This window comes from Lucilia cuprina, chromosome 2 (assembly GCF_022045245.1).
Source record: "Lucilia cuprina isolate Lc7/37 chromosome 2, ASM2204524v1, whole genome shotgun sequence".
In the NCBI taxonomy this organism is placed as follows: Eukaryota; Metazoa; Arthropoda; class Insecta; order Diptera; family Calliphoridae; genus Lucilia; species Lucilia cuprina.
In genome coordinates, this window is record NC_060950.1 from 27,153,722 (window position 1) to 27,175,390 (window position 21,669).

A 21,669-nucleotide genomic window follows, 5' to 3' on the forward strand; every position below is an offset into this window, starting at 1 on the left:
AGGAATACATATTTTCAATGTTCATGTAACACGTTCCGAAAGTTTTCGTTATTGTTACTGCTGTTGTGTAGTTAGTAATAAATGGTGTTGTTGTTGCTGTAGTCGTATTTTTATCGGACCATATAATGTGAAATTGCACTTTTGTTGATAAACTAAACCGCAACGTTTTTATTAAAACCAAAATGAGTAGATGGTGTATACAATTTGGACAGTGAAGGAAATGTATGAATTCTATAAGTAGATAACTTTTAAAAGTTTTTATGTATTTCAAACATAATGTTCAATATGATTCTCATAGCTGAAGAAACTTAGTGAATGAGATTACATAAAACTTAACTTTTCGATTTTTGTTTCCCCAGCGTGTTATGTTCCACCAAGTTTTCCTTAAGTCTTTCATTTCTCTCTAAAACTGTCATTATATTTGTTTAACTCTATTGTAAGGGAAAGCTTATTACTTTTTACATAGATGGTGTCACTTACATCATTTATGTTGTCACTCCCTTAATAGTCTGTACACAAAACTAACGTGTTCCCTATTTCCAGCATTTTCCATCAATGTGGCATTATAAAATACAAAAAACCCCAAAATGTATCATGAGTAAAATGCACGTGACTTTTTAAATAGTGAAAAATAATGTTTTGAAACAAAAATTAAATAAAAACTGTGGTTTTTCAATGGAAATTGTAACAAGTTACGAAGTACTCATGTTACATATACAAATAGAAAAAGGATTTTTGCATTAAATTCTAATAAAAATGTATACATATTTATGAACATGTATACAAGTTTTAAATGAAATATTATTTTTCTAATGTTTAAATTTACATTAAAGTTAAAAAACTATATTTTTACCTTACTTAGTTAATAATTTAAAAGTAGGGTAATTTACTTATATATAAGTTTCGAAAATACACCTAGACCATAATCGGGTCTGTTGCTTGTTTCGTTATCAGTTTCTGTGGTGATAATTGAACCCAATACCTCTGGGTTGACAGGCTATGACACTACTAACCTAACCTACTATTTCATTAAAATAATCAGGTATTAAAATCTCAGAGCTATGGATTGTAAAGTTTACTTTTGCTTTAAAAACCCTGATCGGGTTTAATCCCAGAGGTGTATTACAAATTTTGGACTTTAAGATCTTGGGAAAATAGAATAGAAATAGAAATACTTCTAAATGTATCTGCTTGTAACACTGTATATGCACCTCTCCGTTGGAGAGCGTGTTGTTGCAACTCACTGGGAAAATAGGTACTACCAATACCACTAGTCTGCCGATACTAGTTATAAATAGGTGATGATCAAATGTATGCTCCGCCATTTTTAAAATGATTTGACATGGAATCGAACCGGATCATTAGATAATCTAATACCACGGAAACCGGCATTACCTAATTTCTTGTCTTGTCCCGGTTATTGGAGAGGTCCCTTCTGGGACCAGGTGTTGGCTGTATGTTAAAAGGCAGATGCGGGGTAAAATCTAAAGTTAAATGCTGTTGCCGATGCATATTATTTAATGCATTCGTGTTTCTTTCGGTGGTTTGTCATAATGTCCATAGACCTGATGACACACTGAATTGAGTCATAATGTCTATGGACATAATGACAATTTCAAAAGTGTCACAATGTCCAAGAGTAAAGTCCATGGATTTCAAAGTAACCATTTATAAAAAAAGGCTTATTTTAGCAAAGCCAGTATTCGAAATACCTCAGAGTTTGAAAACTCTGCGCCCGGCCGAAGGCCCCCTATCCAGGACACTTTTTAAAAGCATGTACAAAAATTGCCACAGGCGTGTAAAAAAATACGAAGTCCACCCATGGTAGTCTAGTCTGCTGCTGTTCAAAACGGCAGGTCTTTAAGTGAAGAAATTCGATATCTTTTATAAACATTACTTAGATGAAATCTTCATATTGGTGTTGTTACAATTTCGGAAGAAAAGTGGTGTTACAAATACCTATAGTCTGCCGGGGCTATAACTGGTCATAATCCGATGTATCCTCGATCCTTTCTACCAATGATTTGACATAAAGTCGAACCAGAACACCAGATAATCTGGTACTACGGGTGGCCAGTTTACCGCAGGTTTTTCTTCTCGTATGGCAGTTAGTTGTGGTTCCTTTTAGGAATCCTCTTAGTGGCTGTAGATTGAACCCAAGTTCCCGGGAAAAGAATGTTGGTTTAATTTCTGTTTTGGATTCTCTCTCCGATACTGTTGTCACCTAGTGATTTGACAGTGCAACTTATGCTGGATTTCTAAACCCATTGAGTATCTATGACGTCGTTCACGCCAGTATAGTTTGGAAAATTATAAAGTTAACATTACTGTCATTCTGTAGATCATTCTTTACGATTTGTGAATTATACTAATGTAAATTGGTGAAATTTCAGGAAAATCGGAGTATTAGTATTAATGGATTATTCCTTTTTTACTTTAGGGAAGTTCTATTATCATCTCAACCGGATGCATACGGATGATACATGCTATGCTACTAAAGGTTAAGGGACGTCACTTATCCTATTGTTTTCATTTGACTTTGCAATTTTCTATATCAGCTTATCTCGACATACAATGGGATTTATAGGCCGTATATTTTGGACTGCCAAATACATTTCTAGATGGCTTCATCGAAGCAACAGAGCTCTGTGATATGATTGAGCGACTATGGAATTTTTATTCCTAAGACAGAGATAATGAGATTATGGTTTCATTGATTGCATTTGTTGCGGTTTGCAGAAAACCTTCTCTTTCACTCGACCAGTGACTTGGTGTATTTCAAATTATAATTAAAGTTTTGCTAATTTCAATTACTTATATGTAATTGAAGAATTTCAAATTACAATTACATTATACTAAGAGCTTGAGCCATGTAGAAAAACTGCCAGTTGAGTGTTCTTCATTGAAGTCACTCGGTGCAAGAGGCCACCGTGAAATAAGGCAATTAAATGAGGAGTTCCGGTTAAAGTACTTCGATATCTTGTATATAAATCTTTGCTGAAGCGGCTAGTGGACTTATAGACTCTCCACAGAAAGTTGTTTGATCGAATAAGAAAACTGAGAAGAGAAGACTTGGCAACAAACACCGGAAGGTCAAAATTCCGGTCAATAAACTGTAACCTTAATACAGCCTCAAAAACTTTCTCCCAAAAATGCTATTCCCACTGTTTTGCTTCCAAAAACTGAATTTTATTCCCACAAATTTTCAACATTAGAACAATATCTTTCCACATCCTTAAATAGATGGATTTATAGTTGGATTATTTGAATTAGCTACGTACTAGTTACTTCAAAAGTTATTACGACGACGCGATTAAGGCAAATTCATTTAAATTTTTAAAATTACCATATTATAACAAATAAAACACTAATTCAATAAGTATCCTTATAAAAAACTGATAAATATAAAAAGACCTAATTTCCATAGCTACACAATATGTCCCAAATTTCGATAATTTCAAACATATTTGCTTTAATCTCATAAATATTTCCACTTTATGCAACTTCATTTGTACATTTTCCTAATATAGTATCAATATGTGGCTTATTCCGCCTTCCATTTAATTTATTCATTCACCACTAACACCTCGACTTTGTCACCACCAAAATGCCACAAACACCAATGCCATCACCAAATATTCCAAGCGAAACATTACTCCCTCCTTCCCCTTTGAAAAACTACGAAAACAACAAGAGGGAACCACCCGGTATAATGTGTGAAACATTTACAATTATGGCAGCCATTTCCGTTATATACACTTCTGCATATAGGCAGCGCATATACACTTAAATAAACGGGAAATTTTTATGAATGTGTATATGTGTCATTGTAGAAAAACCCCTATACATACTTATACTGCTCAGCAGTTTTGAGAAGTTATCAATGTATCTTTCATTTAAATAGCTCTGATGGTAAATTTTTAATTATTTGACTTTTCTGTCACTAGTTACATTAATGTCTATAGGTAATCAAGCATGTAGTGAATCGTGGCGATAAAACTCCTTTTAAAAATGTTCATCTCTTCAATTTATATTTTTAAAAGTAGTAATTTACTCTTAAAAAAAGTAAATGGAACATTTATAATGTAAGTGAAGATTGATTAAATCTGACTTCCTCTTTAGGATAATCACCCCAAACTAACGGGATAACTCACTAACTCATTCATTCATTCACTCCAACATACGTTTTTAAATTTTGCCATTAAAATTATTGTTGGTAAAAAGCCGTTTTTTCCAAACTTTTTATGGTTTTTTTATTGTATTTTTTATTATTATTATTTTTTCAAAACGAAACCATATGTGTGGCAGCCAAACATCGCTTTTGTTCCTGGCAAAAAATAAAAACAATATAAAATTTTAGCAAAATTTTCTGCAAATATTTAAATTTCTAAATTATTGTTGTTATATTTACCTTAAATTTAAACATATTTTTAAATTAAACGCCTTGTATGCGACATTAAGGAAAAATATGTACTTAAATTTTATTAACAATTTGATTTTTTTCCTTTTATGCTTTCAGGATATTTTATTTCCTTTGATGTGCAATCTCCATAATTTAAATGGTAAGTAGTTTAGCTATTATTTTTGGCATTTTATAATGCGTTTTTTATTAAAGAAATAAAAATAAGTGGGATATTTTAAGTAAAGTAATAAACAAAATATTAAACTTATAGTTAAAGTTAAAATTTTTAAATTTTGGAACATTTTTGATATATTTTTTTGATCATATAAAGTATATATGTATGTATGAATGTTGAGTACTTTACGTGAGTACTTGGCATGATGCCCTACCCCACGGTTTCATTTTTCATCCACTGGGTAGACATTAACAACGTTCTACCATCGCCCCTGAATCAATGGAATTCAATGGAGAGCTGAGGTGGCAATTTTTATACATGGATTGTGCAGGTCCATGTACAAGCACTTTGCTGAAGTGCTCGAGCTATGTAACTTAGCCTAACTTCCAAGATGTAAAACATCACTTTCGTTTACAACCACGCAAATGGGACGGCCTCTGTTGATTCGGCAACAGCACCTAGAGACGTAACCGGTGGACCGAAGTACGAATCCAGCAAATAAGCCGAGGAATTTGTTCTTACTCACAGGGACACACTGTGGTAATTCTGATATGAACTGAGTATACTTTAAACATATCTGGACAAGGAAGGAAAATTCAATGGTATCATTTGTATATGATACCTTTCATCCATCATCAGACAACCCAGCACACATCTCATTTATACGACACATTCATGAGAGACAAACATACGACACATTCATTATAGGTAGACGGGTGTGGTGAGGCCCGCCGTACAGCATATTCATCCCGTACCATATACAATTAATACCAACTGATTTCAATCCCAAAATATTAACTTTATAAAAAACAGTATTTTAACCGCAACTTACTCTTCCTGCGAATTTGGGCTTAAACCAAAGACACTACTTGGATCCCGAAGGAATCTCAACCAACTGACCAGACAGGACATAGACCTGCGGGCAACTGGCCACACCTAGTACCAGATTATGCGGTGTTCTGGTTGGAAGTAGACTGTAACCAATTTTATTGGTTACAATAAAAGTCAATATCGTCATGTTTGTCTAAACTTCGAAAAGCCTTACGCGAATACCTGTCGTGTTGGCCCATTGTGGTCTTTTTCAATCACTGGGTGAGCTTCTTTAACAACTCACCACCGACCCATTGTGTACCTTACACGCAGGTGGCAGTGCTGGTCCATGAACAAGCACTTTGCTCAAGTACTCTAACTATCTAATCTTAGACCATTGCTGCACCTTAGCTTAACTTAACGAGATGTAAAAACAAAACTTCCTTTTACAACCACGCAGATTGAATGGCATTTGTAGAGCCGTAGAAAAGAGATACAAGCGGATGCATAATAATCAGCGGCGTCGGCTTATTATAGAAAATATCGGCGGCGGATAAATTGTCATCTCAATTTAACTTTTTCTTCAGAAATTGACCTAAAAGCGTTTATTATATTAAAAATTCTTTATATATGTTATATTTAAAACAGTCTCTATATAATTTTTTCTGCAGAGAATGGTCATGATTATATTAACTATATAAATATTAGCACAATATTGTATGGCCTCTCTTTTCAATTTGCCATAAGCATTTAAATTAGTTCAAATAGGTCGAATTGTTTTCTGAAATACATGTGCGATTCCGAACATTATCAGCGGAAACGTTTAAGCCGGCTTAGCTTCTGAGTCCAAAGAAGTCCAAACGCCGCCGATTTGAGTCTTCTCGGTTTGTATATCTGCCGTGGACAGAGAACACAAATCTGGTATGAATAGAGTTTTCTCTGAACATACCTGGAGAAGAAAGAAAAATTCAATGGTATTGTTTATTGGTAATGGATCAAAGGTATTTTATACACCTTTGATCCATCACCATTCAACCCAGCACACACCTCATTTATCCGACACACTCAGGGCAATCTATGCATATGGGCAGGTGGTATACGTATACCCTACATTCAATACGTATCATATAAAATTAACTCCAACTTATTTTCAATTCTTAGTCCTACAGTCACTCCTCTGTGGGATATCTGTTGTCTCGTCGACAGCGTCGAACTATTCCGATTTCACCGTGCATCAGACCTTCAACCAACAATTTCCTTTTTCGCGAATTTGGGTTTAAACCACAGCTACTATGTGGATCCCTAAATTTATCAGGCTAGGATTGAAATCAGACCAAAGATGGGGTCTTTCATCAAGGTAACATTTCCCCCGGGGGTTTCTGTGTGTGTGCAGATTAGAAATTTTCTATAATATTGAATTTAAAATTTTTAATAATATTGAACATGGAAACATGAAATTGTGTTGAGCCAGAATTAATTAGGAACTTAAAAAAAGAGTAAAAGGTAAAGGGTAAGGTAAAAAATGTACCAATTTCGTTCTTTTTTTTAATTTTAGAAACATGAAATTAAGCATGTAAAGCCTGGATTAAGTGAGAACCTATTGCAGTTCACTTTGTCATTCTTCAAAAGGAACTTTTAAATATTAGAGTATGTAGAGCCAGGATGAAGTGGAAACGTAAAAAGGGAACTTTTTGGTATATTTTAATACATTGAACGAAAATCGTTAAAAGAGAACTCAATGGAAACTTGCCATATGATTTAAATACAAAATTTTGTTTAACTGGGAAACTAATAGAAGTAGCCCAATAAGCAAAAACCTTTGAAATGATGTAAATATATATTTGAAAACCTATTCAAATTTCATACATAGCCTTTGAGAACAAATTTGAAAAATTTTGTTTTCAAATGGAAAATTATGGCCTTCTCAAACAAAAAGGCAGTTAGAAATCAAACGTATTTTTCAAATGTATTTCAAATTTAAAAAAAGGCTAGAGGTAAGCTTGAAACTAAAAAAAATTTCAAACGTATTTCAAGTATTCTTTATTACTTACTTATTATTTTCATACATATTTCAAACCCTAATTATAATGCTAACTATTGCAAAATTCATATATTTTTTTACATCACCTGAAAATAAAACATTCATACATTTATTTTAGCATATTTTTCTTTTATATCTCCGATTATTTCTCCTATATTTAACGTTTTTTCGCTCCCTTGCTGTAGAAAAAATGTTCTGTTTTTATTTTTCTAAAATAATTTATTTTTTGAAAGAAACTTTTCTAAGTTTAATTCAAACAAAACTTTGAAAATTTTATAAATATCACACATTATATTTTTTTAAACGTTTTTGGAAATTATCATGTTTATTTCAAAGGCTAAACTTTAAAATTTGAAAACAATTTGGAAAATACATTATTTAGTTAAGAAAATTTTCAAAAATATTCACAGGTTTGAATCGATGTTTATAGAGAGATTATTAATATTTTGCGGTGAGAACATAAATATTTATCTGAACATTTTGTAGGAAAAAGAGAGGGAAGGGGGCGGCTTAAAGACCCCATATGAATAAGAGCACACTGGGTATACAGAAATTAAACACAAATGAGTTTTAATATCAGTCCACCTCAATAGTTCTTTTGTAACGGGCATGTCATTTCCATTTTATTTACAGATTTTTAACATAGTTTTTTTAACGTAACGATATCAAAAATGTAAAATAAGAGCCAGCGCCCTGTAAAATCTATAAAAGAAAAAAATGAAAAAGTTATTCAAAATATTATGAATCCAAGATTGTAAACCTTTACTTACTGCCACCACAGACACTAAGGAAACATTAAAGAAATTTAAACCTGTAAAATGAAAAGGTTTACGATTTGTGACTATAGACAAGGTGACAAATTTCAAAAGTTTAATATTGTCTGGCGTATTCGAGGAACGCTCAATCACTATTTCCCATTTGGACTCGTAATACATGGTACTAAGTTGATCGGTCTGTAAGTAAAAACAAGTAAGAGTGCTATATTCGGCTGTGCCGAATCTTATATACCCTTCACCATAGTGTATTTTAAACGTAATTGATCTTACAGTCTAGTTATTAAAAACATTAAAAAAATTTGAGTCGATTTAAGCCGAATGTTTCGGCGGCGGCTCAAGCAACTAAATATAGTTCGGCGGCGGCTAAGCTCCGGCTCGAATCCGGTCGACTTCGACCGCTGATTCATTGCTGGTAAACATTGACGAGACGTAGATTTTGTTTTTGTTTATCGTAAAAAAAATTGTTTTAAAAAGCACTTGGAAAAAATTTGTGTTAGTTTTAAATTTCAAACTTACATTATTCGCATATAAAACTATTGTACAATAACTCACAATCTACTCTCATACAATTGAAAACGTTTTAAATACTTTTTTCTATTCATTAAAAAATATATTTGCAAAGCAAAAGGGAAAATTATTTTATTTTAACAAAAAATGCAAATCATATTTTTTTTTGCTGTGTATACTTTGTATGTTTGGATTCCAATCATACAAAAAAATACACAGCTGAATAAAACCAAATACATCTACACACACACGTGTACATCTTTTTCTATATACAGTGTTATTGTTGCTTTTATAATAATTTTTTGATGAAATTTTCAGAGGTTGTCTCGGATTTTTGCTCATAACTCCGTTATTTACCGACCGATTTTGCTGATTTTAAATAGCGATCTTCTCGAAAGCATGTCTAATAGAATTATTGAAGATTCGGATCTCGCCGATATCTGGGGTCCTCTAAAAACTGATTTCAACAGACAGACGGACAGACAGACAGACAGACGGACAGACAGACAGACGGACATGGCTTAATCGACTCCGCTATCTATAAGGATCCAGAATATATATACTTTATAGGGTCGGAAAATTATATTATAGAAATTACAAACGGAATGACAAACTTATATATACCCTTCTCACGAAGGTGAAGGGTATAAAAAAAGTATGAATAAACCAAAGTAATACTAAAGGAAAAACTTACATTAAAGTAATGAGTGAAAATGCTAAAAAAGGGGCTATTCACTACTTCTTCAATAGCATCTTAAGTAATTAGTTTTACACGGTGATATCATTGGAGGCAAGTACTTTCACCCTCGGTTACAAATGGGAAGTTAAAGAAGTACTTACCACATTCGGTTACAAATAGGGACTTTTAAAAGTCATTACAAATAGGCACTTTAAGAAGTCATTACAAATAGAGACTTCAAGAAGTCATTATAAATATGAACTTCAAAAAGTCATTATAAATAGGGACTTCAAGAAGTCATTATAAATAGGGACTTTTAGAAGTATACATACCGTACTAATAATAGTCGAACCCAATTGACCAAAAGCCAAAATTTCTTGAATTTTCCCTATGGCCCAAAAAGCATAAGCAATACTATTAACCGGGCTCTGGAAAAGTAATAACAATAAAACAAAAATATATAATATTATTTATTTATTTCTTTCCTACTCACCGTATAAACCTTAAAACCCAGGGCACACAACGATATGGCACTAAAAGAAAACATGACAAATATACGAAATGAAAATTCATCTTGTATTTCTCGGGCAAATTTATTTAATCGCAAATTTTCCTTTAATGTCTCCCTTAAGACGCGCTCATATTTCTCCACAATATTGCCATTTAAATTACTCTTCAAAATCGTATCGACTTTTTGTTTAAACGTTTCACGCATCATTAAATAACGACCATTTAGATTAAATATTAATAGGCCCAATGTATTGCCTTCGCCAAACATCATAGTAGTGACTATAAAACCCACCCAAATGTTACTCATTAGTAGAGGAAAATAGACGTAGAAATTATTCTTGTATTCCATGGTTGGTATCATTTTATAAAGGAGTTCTCTTTTATTGGTGGCTAAGACATATACCGCATTGAAGATGTACAAGTTTAAGGCCAAAAAATAGAGTAGAGAAAATGTTAGAATTGGCCACATTTGTCGTTTGATTTTCTTAAAGATTTTAACGTTGATTGATCTAAGTGGGAGGCGAAAGGAAATAGAAAATTTATAAAGAATTTATTATTTAAACTAAATCACATTTAATATATATTTATAATTGGTGTAGGAAATCATGTGATCGATTACGACCGACAATAATGTATCTAAGACGATTGCTGGCGTTGGTCCATCGGTGTCCACCATATTAATTAATTAACCAAATTGTTTGAATAAAAATATGTATATTTATTATTTAGTTTTTTTTTTTAATTTACATAAAATTTTTTAAATTTCGTACATATTACGAAACAATTTCGTGAGGCAAAACAACGAACACAGAAAAACTTACATTAAAAAGAAATGAGTAAGTTAGTTAGTAAGTTCAAAAGTAGGATGTACATATCCGAAGAAATACACATAGGACTCTATCGGGCCTGTTCTGCGCTCCTTAACCAGTGTCTCAGGTAGGAACGGAACCCACCACTTTCGGTTAGGTAGATGTATAGATAGATAGATAGATAGATAGATAGATAGATAGATAGATAGATAGATAGATAGATAGATAGATAGATAGATAGATAGATAGATAGATAGATAGATAGATAGATAGATAGATAGATAGATAGATAGATAGATAGATAGATAGATAGATAGATAGATAGATAGATAGATAGATAGATAGATAGATAGATAGATAGATAGATAGATAGATAGATAGATACATAAATAGATACATACATACATACATACATACATACATACATACATACATACATACATACATACATACATACATACATACATACATACATACATACATAGTTGGTTAGTTAGTTGGTTAGTTAGTTACTTAGTTAGTTAGTTAGTTAGTAAGTTAGTTAGTTAGTTAGTTAGTTAGTTAGTCAGTTAGTTTGTTAGTTAGTTAGTTAGTTAGTTAGTTAGTTAGTTAGTTAGTTAGTTAGTTAGTTAGTTAGTTAGTTAGTTAGTTAGTTAGTTAGTTAGTTAGTTAGTTAGTTAGTTAGTTAGTTAGTTAGTCAGTTAGTTAGTTAGTTAGTTAGTTAGTTAGTTAGTTAGTTAGTTAGTTAGGTAGTTAGTTAGTTAGTTATTTATTTATTTAGTCAGTCAGTCAGTCAGTCAGTCAGTTAGTTTGTTAGTTAGTCAGTTAGTTAGTTAGTTAGTTAGTTAGTTAGTTAGTTAGTTAGTTAGTTAGTTAGTTAGTTAGTTAGTTAGGTAGTTAGTTAGTTAGTTAGGTAGTTAGTTAGTTAATTGCTCTTATTCACTCTCTACTCACTCTTCTATATAAATTTCCGCATAAAATTTCTTCAGCAAATTTTTAAAATCATTCTTCCTCCAACCCAACGAAAAGGCACGTAAGTGTAATTCGATCAGCACCAAATACGTTGGTACACCCGTTAACATTTCATCTAAATTATTAAAATACACACGCAAATATCTCAACTCTGCATCGTTGTGTACGGCAAATGTCAGAAATCCCAAAAACCACAAAAAACGATCAAAGAAATACAGCCAATGTGGTGCGTTATCCTCCAAGGGCCAACAAATTATATTAGTCCAGCGATACAATTTGAGTGACCAATTTAATGGTACATGTTTCCCGTTGGGTAAACGTGGTATATACAGAATGTTAAACATTCCTCCAAAGCAGCGTAGTTGTTGGCGAGAGTAATAAACTATTTGTGTGGAATTTTAATGGAAACATAGAAAATTTATATGAACATTTATTTTATTGTTTTCTTTTTAATTAAAAATTTATGAATGCGACCCTTATAGTTTATTAAGAAATTAAAAAAAGTTTAAAAATTAAACAAATTAATGTAAAAACTTTTATAATTTGTTTATATTTGTTGTTTGTTTTGATTCACAATTAAGTTATTATTCATTAGATTTTGTTTTGGGAGTTGTAGTAGTTGTTTAAGGAATTTAGTCAATAACATAAAATGTTTTTTTTTTACTAATACACTAATTTTAAAAATGTAGTATGTTTTCTTAAAATTTAGCTCTCTGTTAATAATTTTTAAATGTTTAGTTTCTAGATAAACTATTAGTAAACATTCTTTAATGTGTTAAAATTGTTGAAAAAGTTTTACAAAAACTTTTGCAAATAAAAATTTAAATAATTTTTCTTAAATTTTAATACAAATTTTTTAATAAATCCTTAAAAAGCTGTATTTATACCAGCTGTAGGACAGTCAAGTTCCTTAAAGGACTGTCATTCTTTATGAGAACTTGTATTTTGTAAATATAAATACATGTAAAAGGAATTCAAGCAATTTAAACTTTTTCTGTAAAGTTTTTTTTTAAGCAAAACAAATATTTTAAACAAGTATTCGATATTATCGTGATATTTATATTTCTTTTTTTAAAAAAAAAAGTTATTATTTTATGGCAATTATCTTATTGCCGCATTTGTTATTTGTTTGTACTTGTTTTTCTTGTATTTTAATTTGAATTTTTTTTCTTTTAAAACTTTTTTCATTATTTTGTTGAACAGGCTTAGAAGAATAAGGGTGGGCCAAATATAGGTCTAATCCCTTTGTAAAGTAGCTACTTTTCGAACACCCTTAATTTATATTTTATATCAAACTTTATTTCGTTTTCAAATTTATCATAAATCTTGGTTTATTATTAATATGTGTATTTGTATGTACACACATACTTACACACATATGTATGTATTTTCTTGTATTTTCCGATTACCAGATTACTGTTAAGATTTCCTTATGTTTCCGCTACAGAATTAAATCTTCTCTTTACAAATACATACATACTTTTCTTTGTGAGTTTGTTTGACGTCATAAAATAAGTAATTTTTTTGGAATCGGAAATACTTACTTATGTTTGTATATATGTATGTATCTTTTCTAGGATATTTTTTAGTATTAAAAGATCAAAACATACACATGTACTTGCTTAGACAATTGGATGAAAGAAACCAAATAAAATTTTTCCTCAAATATCTTAAAACACTTTTACTTGGTTTCATTTAAATATATTGATTTTTTTTCGATTTTCAACAGAAAGCAATTAATTCAGATTAGAAATATTGCTTTGACAACTGTGTGATATTTGCCACTAGAAATAAATCCCAGTGAAATATTCTGTACTATAGCTTCATAAAAGAAACTTAATATTGTATTAAAAGAAAATGAAAATTAAACATTTTTTCTATAGTGTTTGCTATAGAAAAGCTTATTCTCTACAAAGATACAGTATATATTTATACAGTCAATGTTTTATAGTGAAGTTAAGGTTAGGTTGATAGGAGTACATAGGCCACTGGCAGGCCTGTTGTGCGCTCCTATCCATGGAAAATATATAGTGACCAATGTTCAAAAACTCAGTTTCCTACACGTATTTCCTACAAATTTCCCACACTGTGTTCATGATAGATGTTTTATCCGGAACAATATACATAACAATATCAATATATTTGATAGTCATAGTTTGTCAGTACCTAATCCTGTGAGTCCATTTAAAATCCTACCATTATACGAATCTATTACTTTTTATTCTAATACAAATTAATACGACTATAGTCTGGACTATAGATACGACTATAGTCCAGACTATAGTCTTGTCTATAGTACAAACTATAGTCTTGTCTGTAGTCCAGACTTGTCTATAGTTATTAAGGAGTGAGATCGAAAAATTCTTAACATACATATATGTTTATAAAAAAGAAACCACTAAACTTACAGCTTTATTTTTTTTTATTTGATTCAAAGTATCATTACAATTTACAAAAAAAAATATATTTTTATAGTTTTAATCACTAGTGATGAAATTTTGAACCCTTTTCGGAAACCCTTTCATTAACGTTTTTATAGTGCTTTCTGTCACTTTGCTCGAACATGTAGTCCATCTCCGTTTAAAATCTACCACACTTTTGGACACCTTTTTTGTACTCTTCAATTCTCTTTTAACAAGAGCCCAATATCTCTCCACTGGCCTTAGCTCCGGGCAGTTTGGAGGATTTGCCTCTCTTGGTACAAATACCACATTATTGTTCTTGTACCACTCAAGGGCTTGTTTACCATAGTGACAGGATGCCAAGTCAGGCCAAAAATAAGTGGACACATTATGAAGTCTTATGAATGGAAGCAGCCTTTTTTGTAAACATTCCTTGATGTAAATTTCGGTATTTATAGAGCCCGTTGTAACAAATGATTGGCTTCTTTTGCCGCAACTGCATATTGCTTGCCATACCAAGAACTTTCTGGGAAATTTTGTCTGCTTTTGGGTCCTAAACTTTTCTTCAACATTCCCTCGAGCATCAGCAACATAAAACTTTTGACCTGGAAGTTGCGAAAAATCTGCCAGAACATACGTTTCGTCATCCATTATGCAGCAAGAATATTTTTTTATAAAACTTGACTTCAATTTCCGTGCTCTGTTTTTGGCCTCTAAATTTTTAGCAGCGTTCCTGTCAGGAACTTTTTGAGCCTTGTATGTTTTTAAACCTGCATTAGCTTTAACTTTTCGTACCAAATAGTTCGAGCACTGAGCTAACCGAGCTGCTTTCCTACCGAATGTGTTGGGAGCTCTTTTGAAAATGCGTTCTATTTTTTGGCTTTAGAAACATCATGTGGACCATTCCTTCTACCTGAACCAGGTTTTCTATCAACTGACAAGTTCTCCGGGTACTGTTTAATAACATTGGAAACAGTTTGACTGCAGACCTTTGTATGCTTGGCCAACTTTTTGTAAGACCAAGTTGCGTTTAGTTGAAAATATTTAATAATTTCAGTACGCACTTTTTTCTGGTCACTCATTTTAATCAGATTAACAAAAAAATTAATATAATTGACATTACACATAATAACTGACATGTTTTTCAAAGGTAACTTGATCAAAAACAAAAATCAAATAATACTTTGGTTGAAAAATGTAATGAAAAACGTGTGATAAGAATTTTTCGATCTCACTCCTTACTCTAGTTTTGTCTATAGCCCAGACTATAGTCTTGTCTATAGTCCAGACTATAGTCATGTCTATAGTCCAGACTATAGTCTTGTCTATAGTCTTGTCTATAGTCCAGACTATAGTCTTGTCTATAGTCCAGTCTGTAGTCATGTCTATAGTCCAGACTATAGTCTTGTCTATAGTGCAGACTATAGTCTTGTCTATAGTCCAGACTATAGTCTTGTCTATAGTCCAGACTATATTCTTTTCTGTAGTCCAGACTATATTCTTGTCTATAATCCAGATTATAGTCTTGTCTGAAGTCCAGACTATAGTCTTGTCTATAGTCCAGACTATAGTCTTGTCGAAAGTCCAGACTACAGTCTTCTCTATAGTCCAGACTATAGTCTTGTCTATAGTCCAGACTATAGTGTTGTCTATAGTCCAGATTATAGTCTTGTCTATAGTCCAGACTATAGTCTTGTCTATAGTCCAGACTATAGTCTTGTCTATAGTCCAGACTATAGTCTTGTCTATAGTCCAGACTACAGTCTTGCCTATAGTCCAGACTATAGTCTTGTCTGTAGTCCAGACTATATTCTTGTCTATAGTCCAGACTATAGTCTTATCTGTAGTACAGACTATAGTCTTGTCTATAATCCAGACTTTAGTCTTGTCTATAATCCAGACTTTAGTCTTGTCTGTAGTCCAGACTATAGTCTTGTCTATAGTTATTACTCTAGTTTTGTCTATAGTCCAGACTATAGTCTTGTCTATAGTCCAGACTATAGTCATGTCTATAGTCCAGACTATAGTCTTGTCTATAGTGCAGACTATAGTCTTTTCTATAGTCCAGACTATAGTCTTGTCTATAGTCCAGTCTGTAGTCATGTCTATAGTCCAGACTATAGTCTTGTCTATAGTGCAGACTATAGTCTTGTCTATAGTCCAGACTATAGTCTTGTCTATAGTCCAGACTATATTCTTTTCTGTAGTCCAGACTATAATCTTGTCTATAATCCAGATTATAGTCTTGTCTGAAGTCCAGACTATAGTCTTGTCTGTAGTCCAGACTATAGTCTTGTCTAAAGTCCAGACTATAGTCTTCTCTATAGTCCAGACTATAGTCTTGTCTATAGTCCAGACTATAGTGTTGTCTATAGTCCAGATTATAGTCTTGTCTATAGTCCAGACTATAGTCTTGTCTATAGTCCAGACTATAGTCTTGTCTATAGTCCAGACTATAGTCTTGTCTATAGTCCAGACTATAGTCTTGTCTATAGTCCAGACTACAGTCTTGCCTATAGTCCAGACTATAGTCTTGTCTGTAGTCCAGACTATATTCTTGTCTATAGTCCAGACTATAGTCTTATCTATAGTCCAGACTTAAGTCTTGTCTATAGTTCAGACTATAGTCCTGTCTATAGTCCAGACTTTAGTCTTGTCTATAGTCCAGAAAATAGTCTTGTCTGTAGTCCAGACTATAGTCTTGTCTATAGTCCAGACTATAGTCTTGTCTGTAGTCCAGACTATAGTCTTGTCTGTAATTCAGACTATAGTCTTGTCTATAGTCTGTAGGCCGGACTATAGTCTTTTCTGTAGTCCAGACTATATTCTTGTCCAGACTATCTTCTTGGGTATAGTCCAGTCAATAGTCTTGTCTATAGTCCAGACTATAGTCCTGTCTATTATCCAGACTATAGTTTCAGATGCTAAAAATTCTGTTGTAGTTTTCTCTAGAGAAATTATGAAATAAAAATAAAATTTGTATTTAATAGTTTTTTATCAGCAGTTCATTTGTTTGCTGGGACAACGATGTTTCTCCGATTGCAACAACTATAACAATTACATGTTCATTATTTAATTTTAGTTTTTTCTTTTCAGTCTATAACATGCAAATATTTTTCGTCTGTCTGACAAATTTATGACACAAACATTTTAAATTGTATGGGGAAATAGAAATTGTAACTGATTTTTTTAGAAAAAGGGAAATGAAAATTGACAAGTTTTTGCTATGGCAACTTGTCTGTCAATTAAAATACAAAATTGCATGCATAATATTGAAGTAAATAAGAAAATAAATATATGATAGAAATTATTGGATAAAATTTACACCCAAGCAAATGCAATTTATAGATAATTAGTAGTAGGAGTGACTTTTGTGAAATGCTGATGGATTTCTAAATAAAATAAATAAAAACTAGTTTTTATAGAAATATGTTGGCTTATTAAGGATTTAAAAAAAGATGTTACAAAAATAATAATTTAAGGATCTAGGGTCATTCCTGTTTTTGAAATTGTTCACTAGTTAAGTCAAATGTTTTATTAAAATTTTTGCTAAATATAATTGCTAAAAATTTGTAATCAAAAACCTCTTGACGCCAATGTGTCAAGTAGCTGTGTTCTACACATTCTGAATGAAAATAAACATCCAATTTTGAAATGTTCAAAGATTGAAGTGGAAAAAGATCCTGCTAACAGTTTTTGGTGTCATTAGTAATAATCCTGTCCGTGTCATTTGTTATTCAAGTGAATTTAATTTTCAATTGCAACTTCAATAAAGTAACTTCAGTTCAGTGGAAGCAGACATGTCATGACATCTCGATAGCTGCTACTAGTACTTGCACCAACATATGCAAATTGTATTTAGCGTCGTAAAGAGAAGAAATGAAAAATAAAATAGAATCAGTTATTGAAAAATTCCATGCAAACTACGTGTTGGAAAACTAAAAAGTTTTATGAAAATATTTGTTTTAAAATGTTTCATTTGTTTACCCAGCATCAAAAAGAAGGAGTGTATATTAACTTTATCATTCCGTTTATAACATATCGAAATATTGTTTAAAGACCCACAAAAGTATATAATCCTTATTTAATTCTAAGACGATCTAGCCAGCACGTAGAGTCTGAACGGAAAGAGCTAGAGGGTTGAAAATTTACACAAATTTTCCCTACGGTTTAGGTTTGTTTGGTATTAAAAATGGGCAGTTTTTGTTATAGCTCCCATACAAGTGGTCCCCGAAAAACAGCTTTAACAATCATAATTGTTTTAAAAACGTAATAATATTATATGACCAAATTCTCTCTACCAAATATGAGGAGTATTTGTTTATAATGGACCCAACCCAGGAATATCTGTTCATATGGTCCCATCCAATATCCCATTCGATATAAGTAAGTTTCCTACAACCAAAAATGTATATACCAAATTGTATGAGGATCGGTCCATAATTAGCATTCTACCTACTGCATAGATATACGATTCGGCATAGTCGTTTATCTCATTTATCATTTCAAAATTCATTGCACTTCAGAAACTACCCTACTCATTCTTGATTGCTTTGCAGCCAGAGGTTTTTGAAACTTTAGCTGTTTTTGCAATGTGTCATGTTAAATTTTGTCAAACATTTTTCTCTTTTTTATACCCTTCACCTTCGTGAGAAGGGTATATATAAGTTTGTCATTCTGTTTGCAATTTCTATAATATAATTTTTCGACCCGACTAAAAAGTATATATATTCTGGATCCTTAAAGAAAGCGGAGTCGGTTAAGTCATGTCCGTCTGTCTGTCTGTCTGTATGTTTGTTGAAATCAGTTTTTAGAGGATCTCAGATATCAGCGAGATCCGAATCTTCAATAATTCTATTAGACATGCTTTTGGGAAGATTGATATTTAAAATCAGCAACATCTATCCATAAATAACGGAGATATTAGCAAAAATCCGAGATAACCTCTGAAAATTTTATCTAAAACTGGGATTTTTTATTCATGCTTAAACAGAAATTGCAAAAAACAATAACAAAATACATAACAAGTATGAACGTATAGTCGGCCATAGCCGACCATATGATACCCTACAGTATGTATGTTAAAAATGGGGATTATTTAAAAAAATGAAGTATTTGGTTCGTTTTTTTAACTTTTATTCGGAATATTTATACCCTACACCACTATAGTGGGGAGGGTATTATACGTTTGTGCTGATGTTTGTAACATACAAAAATGTTGGTCCAATACCCACCTTAAAGTATACCGATCGATTCAGAATCATTTTTTTTGAGTCGATTAAGACATGTCCGTCCGTCTGTCCGGCTGGCTGGCTGGCTGTCCATGTAAACCTTGTGCGCAAGGTACAGGCCGCAATTTTCAAGATAATTTGATGAAGCCTATTGCAAATGGTTGAAATCGGTCCATTATTTCACCTAGCAACCATACAACCGTACCTCCCGGTTTGAACTTTTTATGCTATAATTACGTCAAATATTCTGCTATCTCTCTTAAAATTGGCACAAATAAGTTTTATATAAGTATAAATGATACTGCAGATTTTCGTAAGGATCGGCCTATATTTGACCCTAGCCCCCATATAAACCCCCTTCAAAAAATGACTTAAACGTCTAAAATTGACTTGTAACCATTTGTATCGCAATGAAACTCAACAAAACTAACTGTTATTTAGAAATATATCCTTTTCCCAAATTTACCGAGGATCGGCCCATATTTGACCTATATAAAGCCTCATTTAGAAATTTTAGTTTTTTTTATCAATAAATGGCTTAAATATTTTGGAATTATGGTAATATTCAACATAAAAGTTTCTTTACAAAAAATAAAAATTTTATAAAAGTAAAAATTGTAAAAATATACTCATGGTGTAGGGTATTATATGGTCGGCCATGTCCGACTATACTTTCCTAATTGTTTTTCTTTTTAAAATAGCTATTGAAACTTGACAGTTATTTAAAATGCAGACACTTTCTGACATAGAAGATTGTTGAAACAAACAAACTAACTAGCGCAAAATATTGATACTACGTCCACCTTCATTTCACAATTTTCATGAAATAAAATGGTTGAAATCGGTCCATTATATCACCCAGCCCCAGTACAGCCGTATCCCTCAAATATGTCTTTTGGGCTAAAACTTACGTTAAGTGTTTTATTATGTCTACAAAAATCTGCAAAACTTAGTTTCACAGAACTTTAAACTACACTACTGATTTTTGAAATGATCGGGCCCCATTAAGAGGAATTTTGTATGGGGCTACGGTTACCCCATACAAACTTCCACTCAGAAATTGACTTGAAAGTAAATATTCACTTAGAAACACAAATAACACAAATAAATTTTACATAAATAACTTTGAAGTAGACATAAATTCCACCAAATTTTAGAAAAATAGGCCCATATTTACCGTTAAACCCTCTTGTAAAAAATTCCTTTTTTTGTCAACATTAAATAAAAATTATATGGAATTAAATTTTCTAAGTCGGAAATCATCCGATATTTCCGACTTACAAAATTTGTCCAAAATTTTCGGGTTTTATCTTTTTTTTGAATTGAAAATGGTTCGGTATATAAAAATACATGTTGTCGCAAAATTTTAAAACTGCGGTTTTATTAACATGAAATTAACAAGTATGAATTTATAGTCGGACATTGCCGACCATATGATACCCTACACCAGTCAGTATGTTAAAATGTTGAATTTTTTTTTAAATAAAGCATTTAATTTATTTTATTGTGGAATATTTTTACTTATTGTTGACAAAAAAGAGAGATTTTCTACAAGAGGGCTCATAGGGGAGAAGGGGTAAATATGGGCCTATCCTTATAAATTTTGGTAGATGAATTTACGTCTACTACAAAGTCATTTATGAAGATTTTTATCGTTTTATAAGTAATTATAAGTTAATTTTGACCATCAAGTCATTTTCTGAAGGGGAGTCTGTATGGGGGGCTAGGGTCAAATGAGGCCCGAACACAATAAAAATTAGTATTGTCAATTATTGTTCTATAAAAATAATTTTTGCTGATTTTCGTTGACATTATAAAACATTTAACGTACTTATTAGCCTAAAGACCCGATTCGGGGGGTACGGTTGTATGGGGGCTAGGAGAAATAATGGACCGATTTCAACCATTTTCAATAGCGATCGTCCTTTAACTAAATAAAGAGTATGTGCCAAATTTCATCATCGACTCAGAAAGTGATTCTGAGGCGATTGGTATACTTTAAGGTGGGTCTAGGACCAATATTTTTGGGGTGTTACAAACTTCAGCACAAACGCATAATACCCTCCCCACTATAGTGGTGTAGGGTATAAAAAGGGGGTAACAAAATATTAGTCGTTTCCACAAGTCGAAAGTCCTTAAAAGCAACATAATAGTCAATTTCTGGCTGTACATTCATAATCAAACGTATTTATGTTGGGATATAAATCTTGTAAAAAATACTAAAGTTTATTTAGTGTTTTTGACTTTCCTGTAAAATTTGTGTTGCAACGCCCTTTTGTATTCTAGGAGACGTCATATTTTTATGTTACAAACGGAATGACAAAATCAATATACCCACCCATCTTCATTGATGGT

At 32.0% G+C, this 21,669-nt stretch overlaps 1 protein-coding gene and 1 long non-coding RNA gene across 3 annotated transcripts in view; one reads left to right on the forward strand and one right to left on the reverse strand.

Annotated features, from left to right (window-relative positions):
* LOC124420746 overlaps nucleotides 1-21,669 on the forward strand; it is an 83,595-nt gene that overhangs the window by 37,333 nt on the left and 24,593 nt on the right. Inside the window, exon 3 of the long non-coding RNA XR_006941354.1 lies at nucleotides 4,520-4,562. This is a non-coding gene — a long non-coding RNA (uncharacterized LOC124420746). The remainder of the gene's footprint in view (nucleotides 1-4,519; nucleotides 4,563-21,669) is intronic.
* LOC111679336 (odorant receptor 74a-like) overlaps nucleotides 7,772-21,669 on the reverse strand; it is a 30,274-nt gene continuing 16,376 nt past the window's right edge. For both annotated transcript variants that reach the window (XM_046954787.1, XM_046954788.1), the window contains 5 exons: nucleotides 11,664-12,063; nucleotides 9,884-10,409; nucleotides 9,723-9,818; nucleotides 8,199-8,381; nucleotides 7,772-8,130 (listed from right to left, as the gene is read on the reverse strand). In XM_046954787.1, coding sequence (XP_046810743.1) covers nucleotides 8,080-8,130; nucleotides 8,199-8,381; nucleotides 9,723-9,818; nucleotides 9,884-10,409; nucleotides 11,664-12,025 — 1,218 coding nt within the window. In that variant the 5' untranslated portion in view covers nucleotides 12,026-12,063 and the 3' untranslated portion in view covers nucleotides 7,772-8,079. The remainder of the gene's footprint in view (nucleotides 8,131-8,198; nucleotides 8,382-9,722; nucleotides 9,819-9,883; nucleotides 10,410-11,663; nucleotides 12,064-21,669) is intronic.